General features: G+C 35.8%; 1 protein-coding gene across 6 annotated transcripts in view; it reads left to right on the top strand.

The window, feature by feature from the left end:
• CCDC82 (coiled-coil domain containing 82) overlaps positions 1 to 22697 on the top strand; it is a 34303-nt gene that overhangs the window by 9518 nt on the left and 2088 nt on the right. For 4 of the 6 annotated variants that reach the window (XM_027040074.2, XM_027040071.2, XM_027040070.2 and 1 more), the window contains exons 4-7: positions 7520 to 7612; positions 9723 to 9847; positions 12836 to 13006; positions 18289 to 18474. In XM_027040074.2, the coding sequence (XP_026895875.1) occupies positions 7520 to 7612; positions 9723 to 9847; positions 12836 to 13006; positions 18289 to 18474 (575 nt within the window). Of the gene's footprint in view, positions 1 to 7519; positions 7613 to 9722; positions 9848 to 12835; positions 13007 to 18288; positions 18475 to 18850; positions 22677 to 22697 lie in introns of those variants that run through there. The other 2 variants (XM_027040075.2, XM_053203835.1) reach the window with 2 other exon arrangements.

Below are 22697 nucleotides of genomic sequence, written 5' to 3'. Positions count from 1 at the left end.
CAACCACTGATCCTTTTAATGCTTCCATAGTTTTGCCTTTGCTAGAATGTTTTATTGTTGGAATACACAGCATGTAGCCTTTTCAGATTGAATTTATTCACATAATAATATGCATTTAAGTTTCCTCCATGTCTTAATGTGGCATGATAGATTATTTCTTTTTATCACTGAATAATATTCCATTGTATGGATGTACCACAATTTGTTTATCTATTCACCTCCTGAAGGACATGTTGGTTGCTTCCAAGTTTTGGCAATTATGAATAAAGCTGCTATAAATATTCGTGTGCAGATTTTTCTATGAATGTAAGTTTTCAACTCACTCGGGTAAATGTCAAGGAGCTCTGTGTTTGCTTTTACTGCTAAGTATCTCCAACTCAGAGAGATGAATCTTATTTTTTATGCGATACATTTTATCTTGTATGTTCTTAATGGTAACTTCTGCCTTTATCATTACAAGTTGTCTTTTCTCAACTTGTAACCATATTCATGCCTTTCCTCCCTTGAATTGATATGTTTCATTAACCACTATTCTAAATTTTATCCTTTGTCAAGTTTCCCATTAACTCTACGCCCCATCCAGTGAAATTGCTCTCATTAAATTTAGTGATTACTTCCTAGGTGCCAAAATATTTTCCAGTTCTTATGCTAACTTGGTATTGTTATGTGCTTTGCCACCATCAATTGACCACCCTCCCTTTCAGAAAGTTTTCTTTTTAGCCTCTGTGGTCTTGTCTTCCCTTTATAATATCGCTTTCCTCTTTTTCCACTTGCCACGTAAATATTGATGTTTCTAAAGGTCATCCTCAAATTCCCTTGTTTGTGTTTCAGGCAGTCTCTCTCCCATAACTTTTGCCTAGTATACCAGCAAAAATTCCTAAACTTCTATTTCCAGCACGGGTTTCTCCAAAGCCTAAGGCACATTTTTCATCTTCTTATTGAACATTTTCACCAGTGTCTTTCAGATACCTCCAACTCAATCAATATGTATAAAACTAAATTATTGACTGGTAACGTTACGGAGTTTTGGGGTGGTGTAGAACTTAATTTTTGTTTATTTATTTTGGTTGTTGTGGTGGTTATACAACTTTATGCATCATAGAATTGTACACCAAAAAGAGTGAATTTTGTGCTAAAAAAAAAAAAGTAAAAATAAAGGGACCCAAGTAGGCATTCCCACTCCAAAAAATAACCTCAATGGCTAATCCACTTCACTTCTCTTTGCATTTTTCATTCCCTTTAAAGTTGATGTTATATTGTAGGAACTTATTGTTAATTCAATGGATGGATGATTAAGATAAATATATTGACTCAAGGCTCCTGGGTCTATACTTCAAGACAGAGAAATATAATTTCTTAAAACATCAGAGAAAAAAAACCCATATACTTTAGAGTGATAAATTATGACTTGTTTTTAATACTTATCAATGTTTATACCATTTATGAATATAACAAAATTAAACAGGCAGTTTTCAATTTGTCAAGGGATTATGTTCTAGAGTTGCTGTAGGTTGATTCTTACACTTTAAAAATATATTTTCTCATTAGGGTAATAACCTATATGATGAATGATCAACACTACTCTATGGCCTCAGGCTGTAATTAGGCTATTATTCCCAAATTAATTCTCCCCCCAACCTCTATAAGAACACTGACCACTCCTCATAGTCAACATACGATCACTATTTGGGAGAAACATTTTCTAATTCCAAATTCAGTACTCAGGTGAGAATCACAATCAGTGGCCTATGCAATTGTACATTTTTGAAGAGAACAGTTCTATCTAGAGGAAGACATTTTGTCACTTCCTCATGTGCCATTTGGCTCTGAGAGATGCATCTGTAACACCTCAAAATAGTGCCCTTTCCTGCTACATGGTTGAAGCCATTGAAGACAATCATGGTCTTTTTTTCCTTCTCAGAAATCCCTGTATTTCTCTAAATTTATTTTGAGACTGCAGCTCCCGGAAGAGATATTACAAAAAGTAGAGAGATTGACCGGCAATGGTCCATTGCATTCCAGACCTACAATGTTCACACACTAAGAATGTTATCCACAGAAAGAGAGGAATAATCTTCAGATTTGTGGATACTGACGATTATATTATTTTTCCAGTTCTATCACATATTCAGAGTGACAGAAAACAAAGTATAGACAGAAGAGTACATCTCAGTCTAGTCATCTACTGTCTTGCTGGATAAATACTTGCTAGAATACTGGAAATTAGATTAGAAATGAACATTAACTTAGTCTCCATGTAGCTATTAAAGAGAATAATTCTATCAACATAATGCAGTGTGTGCCCGAGAACAGTCTTGTAGGCATTTACATTAAATATTAAATCCTAGAACTTTACTTCTTTTGTACAATAAGTAAAAAGTACCATTGAAATCATATTGTGGCACAAGGGAAAAGCAACGTTGCCCTATAAAGACTTGGAGGAAGAAAATGTCTCTGAAAAATGTTTCAGAAGAAAATTGTATCAAGCATTGCTTTGCAATCTGTGAAAAACAAATAGAAACTCATAAAAAGAGAACAATTTGAGATGAAATAGGGCTAAGTTGCCAGAGAATTAAAAATGTAAAGTCAGAAGTAAAATCTATATTGAAAGATGTAAAAAACTGAATTAACAGTACAGAAAATATCATCAATGATATATAGGTTAAATCCAAGAAGTTCTTTTGGAATAGAGAAAATGAAAACAGTTCTGAGGGAGAAGATAATACATAAAGGAATAGAAATGATCCTATTTCACAAATTTCAAGGGGGGGGGGGTGGAAATGCAGAATAAATGGAAACCTAAAGGAAGAAAATTCTATAGCTTTAGTGGGATATGTAAAAGATTTGAAGTGCTAAGAGATATAGCATGTTCCTGGATGGAAGGACATATGGAAATGTGAACTGAAAGGCGTGATGGGAGAAAATACAGTTGAGTTGCTGGACATGCCCATTTATGCAAATTAAGGAGGCTCACATCCTAATAAATTGATAAAATAGATTTGCAAATAGACATTTGAAGGAAACAACTTTTCTGATTACAAGAATGAAGAAAAGTTATCTAGCCATCCTTTTTAGGACCATAAAAATGGTTTAATATATTAATTGGTTCCAGGTTCCATTAATATGTCAAAAGAGAAAAAATAATGGCTTAATTTTAAAAGATTCTAAAAAGCATCTCATGAAATTCAGTGCCCATATCTAGTTTAAAAACAAGAAAATAAGTCTCAAAAATAGTAATATGAGCATATGTCCTTTACAAAACAAAGAATATTTTACATTAAGAGAATATATATTTATAATGAAGCGCTAGAGATACTGTCAAAGAACAAAAATGTCCTACTTTGTTCTAGAGATTGTGAACAATGTAATAAGACAAAGTAAAAGAAATACAACTTTTGAAATGGAAAAGACATTACTTGAACATAATGTGATTTTATATATACATGCATACAAGCTGTAAGTTTCTGACTTATTTACCAGGGATATAAAAGTTAAGAGAAAGGATATGAATACATTGAGAGCAGGAGTAGATGCAGCATATATTTCCATAGTTTTCTTGTGTTCTTTTTTGCCTGTTGAGGGGGACATGTTAGGGTAGAAAGAGAACTCAATTTCTTGCTCTGCCTCTGCTTTCTTACAATAGGCTTATACTTCTATTTCAGAAGAAAGTACACCAACAATCTCTGTGCTTCTACCTAAGAGAATATTTATAAACATTCTCTTGGTTCTTGAAATAAACTTAGCACTAGCAAGACCACATCCTTCTCAGCGTTGGGGGAGAAAGCAGAGTTACTGCCCAGGAATTCCCGAACAGTATCTCCCTCTATCAAGCACTCTGATGTGTCAGGAAGCTCACTTTCCACAAATATCTAAGAGAATCTTTTGGGAATTTGCAAAAGACCTCAGAAAGATGACCAGATTCACAATGAATATGTAAAATTCAGTATTTTCTTACATGCTGTCAATAATTATTTAAAAGATCTAATAAGGGACAATTCCATTTATAGTAGCAATTAAAATAAAGTTCCTAGTCCTAGTCTTAGGAAGAAAAGCATGACTTTATAGGTACAAGAATAAACCTTACATTGAAATAGCAAAGGAAACATGAATGAAAGGAGAGACACACCATGTTTCTGGAAAGCAATAAATAGAACAAGAAATTATTTCTTCGGAAATTAACTTTTTGATTTAACTTTGCAAAACAGTGCTGAAGTTCACTTGGGGAAAATATATGGGAATAAATAAAATTAGACAACAAACAGAAAATTAGAAGGACTTCCCCCACCAGATATAAAAATTTATCAAAAAATTCCAGTAAGTAAAACAGTGTAGTACTGGCATGGCAGTGACAGGTCATTAAGAAAGGTACACGGTGCTGGTACAAAATCTTGGCATATATGTGAAACTAAAACATGATAAAAGATGCATGGAAAATCAGAATGAGCAGCGTATCCTACGATTGAGTATGGGGAAATTATCCCAAGATTAAACTACCTTGGAAAAATCAAGTTATGCATAGACACAAATACTGTTGATTTTCTCCTGTATCCTTTTGCAGTTTTTTAATAGTCATAGAAGAAAATTTTAAATGATATTCCTCGGATATTCCACAGAAGCTCATCCAATATAGCGATTAAAGCACTGAAAAAAAAAAAAAAAAAAACCAACTCTGGAGGAGGTCTGAACTCTAATCCTGATTCTTCCTCTATCTAGTTTTGTGACCTCGGGTCCATTATTTCATAATTGTGTCATTTTTAAAATTTTTAAAATGAGAGATTTGAATTATTTCCTCCAATTTCCCATCCAAGTCTAAAATTCCGTGTTCTGAACAATAATATTATCAAACCTGACTACCACGCAGAACATCTACCTAGGGGATAGTCGCATGAAATCTGGAGTCAGACTGCTTGGGTTCTAGCGCTGCTTTCAACCCTCACTAGCTGTGTGATTTTAGGGAAATTTTTCATCCTCTTTGCATTTATTTCCTTAACTTTTAAAAATAAGCCAAGGGTATTGATAATACCTCATAGACTTGTATTGAGAAGTAAAGCAATGCATGTAAGTGCATAAAACACTGCCTGCCATTTATTTGCCCAATAAAATCTTTTTTTTTTCCAATCTGAGATGCCAGGAGCATAATTCCTCCACCACCCATCCATTCACTCAAACACAAGCAAATTGAGGCCTTCCTGACTCTTTTCAAGGAGATACTGATGTCAATTGGTAGAACACAGATTTTGTGGTGAGGCAAAACTCTCGAGATGACTCTGATCCTCTGCCCTTTCTTTTACTCCCAATTCTGAAGAAATGCCATCAGGTTCTTTAAAATAAAACAGCAGTTCCCAAACTACAGCAAATGAGTAATGTTAGGCATTAGTACATTCGAAGACTAATAAAGTCAGTGGGGTAAAAAATTCTATTTCAATTTGATAGCTCAACTTGGGAGCACAGGGGATGAATTTGATGTTTCTTTCCTCAACATGTCTGTTAATATACCTAGAACATTTTTCCTTTAATAGAGTTTGGGAAGTACTAGATAGAATTTAAATGCATTTTAACACTCACAAATTAAATTATGTACCAACACTATATTATATCCAGAGTTTGATGAAAGTCTAGACAAAATTGAATGCTATTAAAGTATTATTTAATTTTCCAATTATCTTCTGATTTTTTTTAAAAATTCATAAATGGTTGTGATCAGTTCTTTTGTAATTTATAATTGATCATAGGCCCTCTAAAGTCTACATGCCCTTGTGTAAATTATCTGCTATAGTCGTTTAATTTCATCACTGCTTTATTTTGACCACTTTAGTATCATAATAACATGTTTTCCTGTTTAAAAATTTTTTAATGTTTATTTATTTTTGAGAGAGAGAGAGAGAGACAGAGCGCAAGTGGGAAAGGGCAGAGGGAGAGGGAGACAGGAATCCAAAGCAGGCTCCAGGCTCTGAGCTGTCAGCACAGAGCCGAATGAGGGCCTCGAACTCAAGAACCGTGAGATCATGACCTGAGTCAAAGTCGGATGCTTGACCGACTGAGCCACCCAGACGCCCATAACATGTTTTCTTAAAAAAGAATGCATACTGGGGCGCCTGGGTGGGTCAGTCGGTTAGGCGGCCAACTTCGGCTCAGGTCATGATCTCGCGGTCCATGAGTTCGAGCCCCGCGTCGGGTTCTGTGCTGACAGCTCAGAGCCTGGAGCCTGTTTCAGATTCTGTGTCTCCCTCTCTCTGACCCTCCCCCGTTCATGCTCTGTCTCTCTCTGTCTCAAAAGTAAATAAATGTTAAAAAAATTAAAAAAAAAAAAGAATGCATACTAAAAATTTTTCCTGAAGTCCAGAAAAAAGGTTATACAGCTGTTTTAGTAGCTAAAATACAAGCTAAAAGTTTCTCCATGTTAAATCTTATTTTCATTTCATTTCAACAGAAAGCACGTCAAAATTCAGTCATGAATGCTAATATAGTTCTTATTTTGCTTAAATTTATAATCAGGCATCTTCCACTTTTCCTGAAGTACCCTAATATTCTTTATAGGTGCCCATGGCAAATGTTCTGTGATGACCATTTGGGTCATGGAAGGGGTTATCTTTGATAGAGAATATTTCTACAGCCATAGTAAACCTGGACCCTAAAGTTTCGGGAAATACAGGGACCTTCTCTTGTAGCCTGGCCCATCACAATAGATGATTCCATGGAGCACATTGGGTTAGTGGGAAGATAGGCTTATATATTTGGTAGGAGAAAGAGAAGAGAGAACTTTTCTAAATTGATGTGGAAAATCCTAAATCTGGGACAGAGAAAGGGAAATTGAGTTTTTATAGCCATTGGAATTCTGGCTAGGGTAATAATTTCCTGAACAATTTCATATGTAACATGTTTTAGAAAGAAGGAAAGTCAGGAGTTGCAGGTACATATTGAACAATCTACCTGTAGAAGTTTTCTCTTTTGCTCTCTCACTCTAATTATTAAGTTGATAATTAAACTTAGGTGCACAGGGGATGATTTGGGGCTTTTTTCACAACATATCTCTTAATATTTTCTGAACAGTTTTCTCTTAATAAGTTTGGAAAGTGAAGATTATTTTTTTTAATTTTTTTTTTAACGTTCATTTATTTTTGAGACAGAGAGAGACAGAGCATGAACAGGGGAGGGTCAGAGAGAGAGGGAGACACAGAATCGGAAACAGGCTCCAGGCTCTGAGCTGTCAGCACAGAGCCCGACGCGGGGCTCGAACTCACGGACCGTGAGATCATGACGCTTAACTGACTGAGCCACCCAGGCGCCCCAAGTGAAGATTATTTTAAATAACAACTTGAAATTTTGGATTAGAAGCCAGTAAATCTGGAAAATGGAGGTTTGCTCAGTGACTAGAAAAGTCACCGAGGCAGCTATAAAATTAGGATGACTAAGTGATTTCTCCTATTTATAGTATTGATTTCTTAGAGAAAGGAAACTATTTTATTCAGGGAATTGTTTCATCTGTTATGTTCTAATATGTATTTAAAATTAATTTCAGATTCTTTTAGTGACCACTATACTCACTTTGAAAGAGTTGTGAAGGCTCTTCTGATCAATGCTTTAGATGAATCTTTTCTGGGAACATTGTATGGTAAGTTAATATGAGTGGGACAATTAGTATCTTTTTTTCTTTTTCCAATTTCTAAAACCCTACCAATATAATTAATATAATATAATATAATATAATATAATATAATATAATATAATATAATATAACATATATATATACATTTAAGCAAAACCAAGAGACCCTATTCTAAAGGCCCTCCAATTATTCCCTAGGATCAACTTAACTACACCAGAAGCCCATTCACTTCAAAAACTTGCCACTGTCTATTTGTGATATGTGGAAAGTGGAAAAGAAATATGTGATGTTCCTCTGACTTTAGAGAGTTCACAGTAACTGTGAGGATATAAGGCATAGACTCAAAACAGTAGAGTAGTTCAATACCCATGTGTTGTCTCAGCCTCTCTAAACTTGAATTTCGCCAGAAGTTATATACTGTTTTATGCTTTGTGCCTTTGCTCATACTGTTCTCTCTTAAAATATAATCCCTTTCCACCCTAGATTTTCCAGGTGAATGTAAAATCATTTTCACTCCCTCATTTGTGCTACCCTGGTGGTACTGATGTGTGTATACTTACTGTATTGAAAATGTATTTTTGCCTTTCTCCCTTCTAAGAGTATAGGAAGAACCATGCCTTAGATATACACTTATCTCTTGCATCTAGCACATAATCTGGCAGTTAATAAAGACTATAATATGTTGTTTTGAATATCTACCTAATTGCCAAAGTGAGATTTCATTCACAGTTTATTGAACAAATACTTATAGAGTGCCTAAGGGGCAGACATTTATTTGAGCGCTGGGGATATGGCAATGACTATGACATATAAGATTCCTGCCCTCATGTTGCTCTAATGAAAGAGACAATGAATGAGTAAACAAATATATAACATAATTTCAACTAGGGATTAGTTCTTGAGAAAAAATTAAGTAAGTTAAGGAGATCAAGTGATAAAGGAAAGAAAAGTATCTATTAGATTGGTCAAAGAAGGTCTCTCAAGAGGTGACTTTTTTTTTTTTTTTTTTGAGAGAGAGAGAGATAGGGTGCAAGTGAGCCAGGGGCAGAGAGAGAGAATCCCAGGAAGGGCAGAGGGAGAGAGAGAGATGGGGGGGGGGAGAGAGAGAGAAGTGGGGCTCACTCAAAGCAGGGCTCAAGCTCACCTGATGTGTTCCTCAACCTCACAAACCATTGAGATCGTGACCTGAGCAGAAGTCAGATGCTAAACAACTGAGCCACCCAGGCACCCCAAGAGGTGACTTTTAAGCAGAAACCTGAATGAAGTCAAGGGGAAATAATGCATAGATCTAGCTGAGAGAACACCCAGTGCAAAGATCCTTAGGTAAAGTGAGTTTGATGTGATAGATGAATGGATAAAGAAGTGATATATATAGCCAATGGAATATTACATAGCCATAAAAAAGAATGAGATCTTGCCATTTGCAACAACATGGTTGGATCTAGAGGGTATAATGATAAGTGAAATAAGTCAGCTAGAGAAAGACAAAGACCATATGCTCTCACTTATATGTAGGATTTAAGAAACAAAACAAATGAACAAAGAAAAAAGGGACAAACAAAAAACTCTCTTAACTATAGAGAACAAACTGGTGGTTATCAGAGCGGAGGTGGGTGGGGGATGGATAAAATAGGCAGTGAGGATTAAGAGTACATTTATCATGGTAAGCACTAAGTAACGTATAGCATTGTTGAATCACTATGATGTACATCTGAAACTAATAAAACATTGTATGTTAATTTTACTGGGATTAAGATAAAAAAAGAGTAAGTCTGATGTAGTCAAGGAATAATTAGAAGGCCTCTGTGGTTCTTTCCTTTCCCTAACATTCTGATGGAATTGTGGTTTTTTTCTTCATTAATCTTTTTTAAATTTAAAATACCTTCTAAAACTGTGGGATGAAATCCTTAAGTATTCAGTTATTTAAATATTTCCTAATAACGTTTCTCGACCTTGGTACTATTGGTAGTTGAAGCTGGATAATTCATTGGTGTGGGGGGGCTTAAAATTAGATAGATAGATAGATAGATAGATAGATAGATAGATAGATAGATAGATATTTCCTAAGGGCTAAGTGATTATTTTTTGTTGTTGTTATTGTTGTTCCCTTGAACAGATGGCACCAGACAAAAATCATATGCACAAGATATGTTGACATCTCTTCATTATTTGGATAACCGCTTCGTTCAGCCTCGTCTAGAGAGTTTAGCTTCTAGAAGTCGTTGGAAAGAGCTATATAAGGTATATAGTTTTTTATTTGTTTTTGAATCTCTGGTTGGGGGTATGGGAGTGGGAGGCCTATCGGGATTTAAATATCCAGTCAGAATGAATAATCTTCTAAATTACTGGCATTTTTTGTTGAATAATCAGCTTATCACCTCTTCTAAAAGCTACTATTGTTTTAATTATTGTAACACTTATTATATGTATCCACTAATTAAGTAGTTCTAAATGATGAATAACTTTAGAACTTCTCAGGTCTTAGCCCATCTATTGAAATGAGGAGGTTATCTCATAGGATGGTAATTCTCTCTTCAGAAAAGAGAGTTCCATTGTTAAGAGAAAGAGTTCAATTTAACTGGAGGACTTTTCAGGGAGATTAATGGGACTTTAACTGGAGGACTTTTCAGGGACTTTAATGTGTAGATTTATACTATAAATCTTCAAGAGGGTGATGTAGAATGTAATACTTTCCAAATTTGTGTTTTACTATGAGGCTCCTTTTCATGAGCTACCTTTTATCACCTCCTTCTATCACCTGCTAGAAGAATTAATTTCCTTAACATAATTTGGGAAACAGTGGCCTAGGTTGCCTTTGAAATCCTTCTCCACCTTAAGATTTTGTAATCCTACCAATTTAGGGGGAGCATCCTTTTAATGTATAAGATTTATTGCATTTCATGTTATCCCATAGATTTCTATTTTATGATCTCTGATAGTAGAGGCTATCTTACATGATTTTTACATTTTTTTTTTAATCTCCCTACTTCTTACATTCTATCTTCCAATTATTAGGAAAATGGCAAGATAACAGAGATCCAAGTTCCTAACAGTCCTTTTAGAACTTAAATCATTAGCTACTCTACCTCATTTATGTTAGGAGATTTGACTTCATCCAAGGCCTGTTCAATCTTGAATTACCTGATAAATTAGCCACAGATGGTTTATTAAGGGACAGTTATGGGATTACAGAAAGAGAAGACTTCAGTTTGGAGAATGACTGAGTTTAGGGACACCATATATATATTTTTTACTTTGGGTGAGTTTTTAATCTCTCTAAATTCTAGTCTTTTCCTCAGATACAGAAAACATTTACCTACTTTAAAAAGTAAAAGGAATATTTACTTACTTGGAAGGTAAAATACATAGCATAGTTCTTAGAACATGGTATAAATATTGTTTTCTTTAATAGAAAAATAGCATATATTTATTGATCATTTAACTTGGCCAAGTAATTTGCATGCAGTGTAAAGTATCTTATTTGATCTTCAGAGCAACCCCATGAGGAAGGCACTATTATTTCCTCCATTTTAAAGAAGAGAAAACCGTGACTCAGAAAAATTGAGTAACACAAGGCTATAGAGCTAGTTATTAGCTAGGCCAGTGTTCCAACCTGGAAATCATAGCTTTCTAATATTTCTCTGACTTGAGAGCCCATACCACTATGCTATATTATGCTTTACTATACTGTGGTATGTTATGCTGAATTCGGATAACCCAGTGTTGAAATAATAACTCTAAGATATAAGAAAATATTAACTTAAAAATGTAGAGACATAGATGATTCAGTATGGTCTTGGTCAAAATTAGCTAAGTTATGCTGCAAAAAATAAATAATAGGACATACCAGCAATGAAAATCTTTATAGCTTACCCCAGAAAAGTTTATTTTTCAGTTATATGTCCCGTGTAAACCAGCAGGAGTGTTCCTACATATTGTAGTCACTCACAGAGCCAAGCTGCTAGAGCTTTCATCTCAAATGTGCTTCCATAAGGACCAGAGAAGCAAGAAGGGGAGGTGGCTAGCCACCTGTTCCCTCAGAATGTCAGCCTGTAAGTGACACATGTCACACAAAGGGCCATGAAATATGAGAAATATTAAAAGTAAAGAAAATGCAATGTTGTTGTGAATCATACAGTGTTAGAAAGGAAACTATTACTATACTGGATATTTACTCTCAAGCTGGTAGAGAATACAAATATAGGTTAGTAACCCTGCTAATATGTTCACTGTATGTAGTTCAAACATTATGGTAAAACCTAATCTACACTACTAATGATAACAGCAGTATCTAGCACAGGCATAGAGTGTGGGCAAAAATATGCAACCACAAGTTTACAAATGCCAAATATTTCCTCAGTTTGTTAACTCATTGCTAATTCAGCTATTAGGCTGTCTATATCAATACTGGCCACCTAGCAGTTTTATGACCAACTTGTTTATTTTCATAGTACTTTATTTAGTAAGTAGCCATTAGGAGGATTAAATTATTTCCGGGGATACCTGGGTGGCTCAGTCGGTTACGTGTCCGACTTCAGCTCAGGTCATGATCTCACAGTTCGTGGGTTCGAGCCCCTTGTTGGACTCTCTGCTGACAGAGCCTGGAGCCTGCTTCAGATTCTGTGTCTCCCTCACACTCTGCCCCTCCCCTGCTCATGCTCTGTCTGTCTGTCTCTTTCTCTCTCTCAAAAATAAATACACATTAAAAAAAGAAGAAATTAAATTATTTCTGGAATATTTTGTGGGAAATATGCTATAATTTACACAATGGAGACTGTGATCTGGTTTTTCTCAATTTTCAACTAACCTAAATGAATTCATCTTTTTATTGTAGTATCCTGAATTTTTTGCTGCTCAGTCTTTTCTATTTTTAACTATAATACCTCATACCTAACTAGAGATGAGAGGAGAAAAGTAAATTAGTATCTGCGAAGAATACTACTTAATAGTAACGCACAAATGGGAAGGATATAAAACTAATTTTTTTTCCTAGTCTGGTTTCTTTTCATTTAGTAGCCTAAATTATAAGTTATTTTTTTATTTAAAAATATCTTGTCAAATATCTACCCCATATTCTGCATAAAAATAAGAAATATCAGTGTGTTTTGCTCTTACATCCTAACCACTTACTGTGATTCCTAATATTGGTTTTAATTTGGTTAGGTTCTTTTTATTTTGTTGTTTTTTCCAGTCTTGTAAAGCTTCCTTACATTTTTTCATTGTTTTCAGGAGCGGGTAGAAAATTATTCTAATGTAAGTATCCATTTGAAGAATCCTGAAAATTGTTGCTGTCAGGCTTGTGGATTGCATCGCCACTGCAGATACTCGGTGCATTTATCAGGAAAGTTGTATAACACCAGGACTATGGAAACAGACGATTTCATGTCACATGATAAACAGGTATTTTTCCCTCTCATTTTGGTTTTCAGTATTTAGAAATTTTCAATACGTAAGCTTACACAAATAACCCTGTTATTTTTACAAATGGAGAAAGCACTAGGACAGAGGGAAAGAGTATAAGGAAAGAAGGTATAATTTTGAATGTGAAAAATGTCTTATATGACAAGTTTATAAATGCAAAAATATTAATGATGAGAGCTTCCTCTGGTGAGTCTGTATATCTATGAAGGGTGTGTGTGTTTGGGGGGCCCTTAGAGTTGCCTCTAAGTACTGCCAGTCAGTTATTATGATAGAAATATACTGTTAATCTAAATTCTTCTACTACATTAGGTAGTATTATTCCTCAGTACTATTGGCGATAATTGAGCAGATCCCTCTAAATAATCCAGGTTGCAAGAATCACTTAGAAAGTTTGTATGGGGATAATGAATTCAGATTTAGTCTTTAATGTATCATTTGGCAGGTTACTATAAAAACATTTCTTTTCTCAACACAGTCAATATGCAAATCTCATTGTTTAAAACTGATCTGTGCTTTTTATGAGGTAAGACATGTAGAATCCTAATGAAAGTGATTTGATACTCTAAGGATCATGTTCTGTTGTATAGATCAAAACTAGTGCTGTACTTTCACTGTCTTCCCTGTCTACAGCTAATTCTAGGAAGGAAAGTGAGTTAGAAAACCATTTCTGGAGTTCTGATATTCCTGTGAAAGAGTAAAGATTCTGTATAAGATAGTTATTCAAATATCTAAAAAGTAAGAGAGATCTCATAAAATAAAAACAAAGAAAATTAATACACCAGTCACACAATGGAAGAAACATCAAAGTTAACAATTAGAACATGATTATTCTCCATCTAAAGGCATACAGTAAAACCTATCTTAAGATGCCAGTTGATAGCTCTCAAAGTAGCAAAGTATTTTTAAATCAGATGATAAAATACAGTTCTGTCATGGTTGCATTGAAACTGGCAGTTTCATGGACAATAAGATTCCTACAAAGAGCAAGGATGTGATCTATCTTTTTAGAACACTGGATAGCTACCTATAGCCAGAGTTATAACACTGTACATATTCAGTGCCCACATGTTTATGCTAAGCAGAGTCATCCAGTATAAAAGCAGAGGACACAATCATGAAGTTCACTGAAGCATTAGTTATAATACAAAACAAATTTGGATATAATTCAAATCAAATATTAGAGTAGTAATTTAATAAGTTATGTATATCATACCATTTTGTGACAGAATATGATACAAGCACTAAAATAATATTTATGAAGGTTGTGAAATCGTGCTAGGTGAAAGTGAAATAGTGAGCAGTGTACATTACTGTCCTTGAAGCTATGTAAAAATATGTATACACTTGTCTGTTTAGCTGTATGCAAACATTAAACTAGTTATTGTGTAATTTAAGATAATGTAATTAAAATTCTTTTTTTAATGTTTATTTTTGAGAAAGAGAGAGAGAGACAGAACACGAGTGGGGGAGGGGCAGAGAGAAAGGGAGACACAGAATCCCAAGCAGGCTCCAGGTTGAATTCACAGACCGTGAGATCATGACCTGAGCCCAAGTTGGACGCTTAACCGACCGAACCACTCAGACACCCCCATAATTAAAATTCTTTAATACTAAAATTTTCAGTAATTTTTTTCTTCAAATGGAAGAAGCACCTATTAAAATCTATTTTATATTCTACTGAACTACAGCAGCAATGCATGTATATGGAAAGGAAAGGGAAAGGAAAGGGATAGGAAGGAAGAAAATAATAAACTTGTTTTTCATCTAAGGCATTAAAGAGACTATGCCATCCCCAGACCCACCCTTAAATTATTTTGAAAACCAATTCTCCATTTTGTGTTTTTGCCCATAGTTATATAAAATTGAGACTGCTTGGGGTTAACTAGGGTCCTCTTTTAAGGTGCCAATAATGAAGGATGCATTTAATGAATATGTTTAATAATAAAACTTTTCTCCTTACTTACCTAAGATTAGCTTCTTTGAAAGACAGATGTTTTGATGGAAAGTGGAATTGGTGGGAAAGGTAATTTTAGTTACAGTAGTCTTGGATAGGGTACTGAGACAAAAGGCCTTGGCCCACCAAATTGTGGTGAAGTCTGGGGGTATAGATGAAAAGGAAATCACGTGAAGAAAAAGGGCGAGATCTGAGAGGCAGTTGGGAGGACCGACTGTAATCTTGAATTCATTTGAATTTGCCCAGAATCTGTCCAGACTCCTGAAGATACTCAAGATCCAAAGGGAGAGGCAGGAATTTTGAAATAAGTGTCAGTGTGTAACATGTCCATGAAAAAAACGGACCAAAAGGAAATAGAATCCTTCGGCTCAGTCTATTGCACTAATTGTTTCTAGAGACCTAGAAACAAAAGAGAAACTTCTTCCCGTTCTTCCTCTTTTCTTGAGGATCTTTTTTCTTTCTTCTTCATACATTCACTTCCATAAGGACCTGGCTTCTCTGTATATTAAGGAGGGCCGAGAGAAATACCTCAAAAAGCTCCCTATAATTAGCTGGATATTACAAATGTGCAAAATGCATGTTTCATTGTATCCTTGCCTTAGTTTGTTAACCAGTGTGTTTACACTTCTACATGCTGTATCTAATACATTACAAATCAGATTCTTTCTACTGCCTTACAATTCACCATCTGCTGTTTTAGGAAAATTTGGTGACAGGTTTTAGCTCTGTTTCAAATTGTATCTTTGGATACATAGGATCCTTTAATTCACATTGATAACTGAGGTGAATCAGTTATTTTCAGATACATCAGTTTATAGAACCATGCTAACTAACCCTGAACAGTGGATTAGTAACCATTTACATGTCATTTTGCTTGTCTTCATTGAGAACAATCATCACAGAACTTATTTCTCTATCTCTGGCAATTTTTTTTAGTATTGTCTATCTTGTTAGAATAGTGTCCTTAATATCCAGAAATGCAATTAGATAGTTAAAAGTAATCTCTAAATACGTTTCTCAACATTTAAGGTCACTGTTCTTACAGCAGAGTTTTATCTTAGTACTTTATATAAATGGAATCCGACAGTGTAAACTGTGTACAATGTACACAGAAATTCATAAGGTATAATAGGCTGTGACAATACACTAAAAACAGGTGGGGCGAAGGGAGAGGTCTACTTGCATTCTTACAGCTATTACATGCATTTACTCTTTCCTGTGAACTCCTACTAACAATGGTTTAGGCTCTTCCACAGAAAATGTGATCACATTTTATGATCACATAGTGTGAGAATATTCTAAAGGTAATTTTGGGTTATTCATCTACATAAGTGTAAGTAGCTGCCAAGAAGGCAGGAATTTGAAATGGAAAGAAGTAAACTATAATGTTAAATATTTTCAGTGGATATTTTTGTTTCATACAGGTAAAAGATTTTTAAATAAGGGTGTTTAAATACCTCCTCCTTCCCTCTTGCCCTAACTTAAAATGTTTATGCAGATAAATTCCTCGGTTTTATGGAAATATAAAATACAGTATGGTGGAAAGTTTTTTAAAAATTATATTATTTTTCTACTGTATTTTATCCAGAATGGCCATAGGAGACTTCACCCACATAATCTACTTTGATAACAGAAATGGAGAGACATAGGGCACCTGTAGTGGCCACTGAAACTATTGTGGTATCTTTTTTACTCAAAGTATAAAAGGACATATTGGCCAGGGAATTGTGTTGGTTGATATGACTTGTTTGATGATAATGTTGAGATGAGAAGGTTACTGAGAGTAGGCAAGCAATGAACAAACCATATGTGATTGTTTATTTTTTTTAAGTTATTTTGAGAGAGAGAGAAAGACCATGAGCAGTGGAGAGGCAGAAAGAGAGAGGGGAGAGAGAGGATCCCAAGCAGCACAGGGCTCAAACTCACAAACTGTGAGATCATGATGAACTGGAATCAAGAGTCAGATGCTTAACTGCCTGAGCCACCCAAGTGCCCTTGTGATTATTTCTAATAATACAAAAAACAGAAAGGTTTTCATGGAACTTGAACAGAAATCTTAACATGGTTTTCTTGAATTTTTGAGGATTTTAAGGAAGACTGTAAGATGTCCCAAATACCATTTTCACAAGATATGCATCAAACCCGTTGCTGATCATATTTAACTTTTATTCAGTTTTGACAAACTATTCTTTATTTTATTACTATTTTTTGCCAATATACTCAGGTTATTTATTTAACTAATCACCTGTATGATCCCTTGCAGGGTGGCTTCAGGAAAACACTACAATTCTTTGTTAGATGGAATACAAGTTACATAGATCAATATTGTAACTATGCCACTTGTACTAAACTCATGAAAACACAACCCATTAGTGAATTTAGGCACAGAGACAAATACATAACAGGGAATTTGTCTCTGTCCTCTGGTTGCTTCATGAGAATGAGATTGATCATGTAATAATGTTTTTAGTTATAATGTTATTTTGTAGTTTTCCTATTTTAGTTTTCAGTGTGTATAACGGTACATATTCCAAACGTTCTGAACGGGAAATGCTCTGGTTGGTTGATTCACAAGAAGAGTATTCTTAATCACAGAATCCTGGAAGTCCATATACACATAGAAGTTAAAATTCTTATATTTTGCTAACAGTAAAACATTAATGTGTTACAATCACATCAGAGTCACTAATTAAGGAACGAAACAGGACTAAACACAAAGTTTTTACTTTACAAAATGCTTTGGAGCAAATTATTTACTGAAAAACCGCCAATTGGTTTGAGAGTTTGTTTCAGTTTTGCATGTTGCTTTTAAGCTAGAACATTAGTCTAATCCAGGTATTTCTAATTCAGTAACTGTGTCCGTGGGGTCTATTTTCTTGCTTTGGGTGTGCCTGTTCTTCTGCCTTAACAAGCCATTTTTCTCCTCAAACTTGTCTAGCTCTGGTTTTTAAAGACTTAGTTCAAGCATCACCTACTCGAGGACCCCTCTCCTCTCTGGATTGGGTTAATTGTCCCTCCTTTGTACCTCGGTAGCATCTCTTGCACAGCATTTGACACATCGTTTTGTAATCAAATGCATGTCCGGTGCTTAGCCCAATACTTGAAAAAACATAGCAGATGTTCAGTTTTTCTTAACTAAGTTGTATAAGAGAAGGTGAGTGAATCATTGTACAAACATTTTGAAAATTAATAATGCATTTATTAAATTTTGCTGTTAAAGAAAAATCTCAAAACTAGAAAGGCTGTGTAGTCATTACTATATGTTTGACTTCATATGTCAGGTAATAATGTTTATTCCTTGATTTAGGTGTTTACTGTTGGCAGAATTTGTGCTGATCGTACCAGAATTTATCACAAACTGAAACATTTTAAGTTCAAGCTGTACCAGGAATGCTGCTCCATTGCAAAGACAGAAGAAGTTGAGGATGAACAGGTTAAAGAAACAGTGGAAAGAATTTTCAATCAGTCAAAAGAAAGTGGCTGGATTAAGGAGGTAAGGTGAAGATAGAAGAATCATTGCATTCATAGATTCTGGAGCCTAATTATGATCAGCAAAATGATGCAAATGATTAGAAAACAGTGAAATTTAAAAGAGAATCTCTCCTTTCCCCCCGTCTTTGTATTTTCTCTTCTTCCACCCATTCCTTTCATGCTTATCATTGTCCAACCCTGAACAGGTGCCCTGATGATCTAAGCATTCCTTCAGCGCATCAGATAAATTGAAATCAGCGATAATACTGTCCTGTAATGAAGGACCTCTGTCCTTTCACTTTTATATATATGGTGTCCCTTACATATATATTAAGTCCCTGTATTTTCTTTGACGAAGTGTAGGACTCACCTCTGCTTGTCTGCTTCCTATTCTTTAGAACAGTTCTTGTGACCCGAGAGTGAAGAAACACCTGGTGCCAATCTGAGGAAAGGATCTCGGCTGCCAGTTCTAATACCACCCACATCCTCTTCTTGAGGACATGGGCTGAGCAGTGAGCACTGTAACTGAAGATCAAGGGGAATGCAGAGGTTTCAGGCCACGGCACTGATTTTGATTCCCCCAAATCCTGCTGATCACTAAGTTTGATATCAGGGATAAAGTGGGGGTTTTGAAGAGTGCACTGGATTCCTGAAGATCTGCTGGCAGCTCAGAAGCTCTGGTCTGCTCACAGAGCTTTTAGAATTGTTTATGGTACTTGGAAAGAATGCTATTATGATTGCAGTCTTCTAAAACAAGTGTAGTTACGTGAACGTATAAGAGAAAACATATAGCAGATTTTCAGGCAACTCAGATCAACAGTATATTTAATCTTAAAAAAAAAAAAAGCCTGACGAGATCTGTTGCCTGGGTTATTTATATCATAGGGGAATTTGTGAAAGAGGAAAATAAAAAAGAAGAGAGCTTAGTGAATAAACTTATGAGCAAAGGGAAAGAAAAAGAGAACAACAAACAGGAACTTGTTAGGACACGTCATATTCTGCAGAGGTGTCCCAGTCTGGAGAGTGACATCAAGACTGGTTTCCCTTCTGAGGATTATCTTCCCATCACAGCCACACCACCCAGTGGATCTCTCTGCCTGCCCCCCACATCTTGACCCTTCTGTAGTCTTTTCTCTCATTTTACTCTCCTCAGCTTTTTATCTTTTACTTTGCTTCAGCTTCTCTCCCAGTGCTTTCCTCCCTGTCCTCCTCTGTGCTTTTCAGTTTGCCTTAGGGAGAAGCCACCACTTAGCCAGTAAGTCCCATCTTCATTTTCCATGATGACCTGAAATTCTTACGTGCTTTCACTGGTGCATTTAAGTGTTGCCAACGCTCTCATGGAGTTGAAAAACCTTTTGGGACACCACATTTTTTAAAGAATTGTGTGCCAGGTGTAGAAAAATCACTATGCATGTATTATATATATTATATATAATAATAGTATATGTGGGGAAGAACATTAAATTTCTTGCAGAGAATAAACCAAAAGCATTTCCAGATCATGTACCTTAGAGAAAGCTTAACAAGGTTTCTAACAGAAGGGACCTGGAATAAGAAAAAAAATATTCTTGGGAAGAAAAAACCCAAGTGTCCTCTCATGCTTAAAGAAAAACACTTAGCATTGGGCATTTAAGGTATTTCAAGATCATGCATGTTTAGGACAACATGCACATTTGTTTTTCACATAAAATACCACAGAGCTTCATTTTCTTTCCGAGATCCCTCCTTCTTTAAAAATATTTGTCCACACGTTTTCTCAAAAGATTTCCTAGAAACTACAGTTTAGAGCCGATATAAACCCATACGCAGCATTTTGTGCTGTGATTACCTTTCAGAGCTCCTCAAGCACTCTGACGTTTCTCAGCACCACCCCACCTACCCCTGGGAGTGCGCGTGTCCCGCACGGCCGCACTGCATTGCTCATGACACAGGTCTTTCTCTTTGGCTGCGCTCCTATGGCCCCAGCCACCCGCACCCTTTCCAATTCCAGGGCTCGGCGCTGCTTGAACGGCCAGATCTGTGGCTCTTTTTGCTCTTACCTCCCACTGATTATGTCAACCCCTTCTTTCACTTCACACAAAGGATTTGGTCTTGTCTTTCCTCCCAGCTCACATTGCACACCTTGCTTTTTCCTTATCTGCCCCTTCCTCCTCCACCTCAGGATATTTCTGCATTTCTTCCCAAAGACCTGCCAACTAGACTGACTTCTTGTTCCTCCTCCTACCAGTTGAACTAAGATGACCTGTTTTTAATCTAGGATGACATTAAAGGGTAGGAGGAACCTGAGTGTGAAGAAAATAATGAATGGGAGCGCCTGGATGGCTCAGTCAGTTAAGCATCTGACTCTGGATCTTAAGGCTCAGGTCTTGATCTCATGGTTTTGAGTTCAAGCCCCACATCAGGCTCTGCACTGCGTGTGAAGATTACTTAAAAAAAGGGGGAAAAAAAAGAAAAAGATGCATGATAAGAAAATTATAATAAAACCAAAACATATAATAAATATAATAAAAGTAATTGTCTGATTCTAAATTACACTTGAAGAACATTCTGTCATATGCCACTGGCAAAATTCTAACAAATGTTTCTCATTAAGAAGAAAGTGCACGTGATGATGGGGTTTCCAGAGAAGTTGAAGATAGGGTTGTTGGGATAGGGTGGTGAAAACAGGAACATCAGGAAAGGGGAGAATGTATTTCAATAATACTATCAAGTCTCAGTTTTGTGGTATGAAAAGTTTAAATTTTTTACATAAAGATTGTTACATAACAAAGAATTTTAAATAACGATTTGATATCTCACCCCTTCCTGAAACTCTTCTTATGTGGTCTCTTCTCTTTCCCCCCTTTTAAACTTGTTTCCTGTTCTTTTTCTTTCTCTCCTTAAACTGGTGTTTCTCAAATCAAGGCCCTAACTACCTATATCAGAATCACCTAGAAGTTTGTAGAAAATGTGTAGTTCCTGGCCTCCCTGCAGAACTACTGAATGAGACTCCTTGAGGGTGTTAAACACCCAGTATTTAACAAGTTAGGTGATTCTTAAGCAAATCAAAGATTGAGGGCCGCTAGTTAAAGGTACTTGTTGCAGGGCACCTGGGTGGCTCAGTCAGTTGAGCATCCAAATTTGACTCAGGTCATGATCTCACGGTGGTAGTCTGTTAGTTCAAGCCCTGCATGGGGCTCACTGCTGTCAGCATGGAGCCAGCTTTGGATCCTCTGTTCCCCTCCTCACTGCCCATCAGTCCTCCGCTCACACTCTATCTCTCTCTCACAAATAAATAAACCTTTAAAAAAAGAAAAAGTATGTGTTGTTCCATGTTCCATTCTCAGCCCCTATAAGTTCTCTGACTTGGCAAACCTATTCCTTTCTTCATGTCTAACTGGTGTTTCTGACCAGAAGATCCCAACCTCCTCCTTTTATGTTCTGACCTCTTTCTCACACTCCATTCCACAGTTCACATGTTTTAATCAGTAGGTCAATCTGGCACCTCAAAGGGGTTAATATAATAAGATCCAAACTCTCCAAATTTTTAGTAAAAAAGAATGGTGGAACCAGAATCTTTAGGTGGAGAGAACAGCCAGGCAATACTGTCTTCTCTCTGAATTTTACTTTTCTATAGGAAGGCTTTCTTTTTTCTAACTAAAGCCACACACCCCCAACCTTTAAATCTCAGAAATCGCATACTATAATGATTAAAATCATGGATTTAAATATTTCCCAGCAGTAGAATTTGGAGGCAAGTTACTTTATTTCTCTAAGTTGCCTCTTCACTAAAATAGGAATTAAAACAACAAAAAGTTTTGATCGTGGATATTAAAAGATCAACACATTTTAAGCATTTAGTATTGGACCTAACAATTAGTAAGTGATCAATTAATGTCAACTATTATTAGTAATAAAAGCAAGAAGTTTTCCCTCCTTCACGCAGTATGGCTGGGATTGCAATTTTCCAAAAGAAATTTAATAAGAGAAAAAATATATGAAGATAATATAAAAAGCATAAAAACAATCAAACTTTTAATGTACAGGTTTCTAATTCTAGAATACTTTACTCCTATCTAATAGAACCTACCTGAATACTAGGTCAAGAGAATCTTGTAGTCCAAAGGTTATTTCCAACCTCCCCACCCCCCCACCCCGTTCTTTTCTTCATTCTTTCCAGAGAAGGTGATCCAGTCAGAGGTCTTGAGGGGGAAAAGGTTTCCTAGCCCTTTCTAGAAGGAAAACACACTTCTGTATCTTTCCATA

The sequence above is a fragment of the Acinonyx jubatus genome, chromosome D1, assembly GCF_027475565.1.
Source record: "Acinonyx jubatus isolate Ajub_Pintada_27869175 chromosome D1, VMU_Ajub_asm_v1.0, whole genome shotgun sequence".
Classification (NCBI taxonomy): Eukaryota; Metazoa; Chordata; class Mammalia; order Carnivora; family Felidae; genus Acinonyx; species Acinonyx jubatus.
Note: the sequence above shows the minus strand (reverse complement) of the source record. Positions and strands in the feature narration are given on the sequence as shown.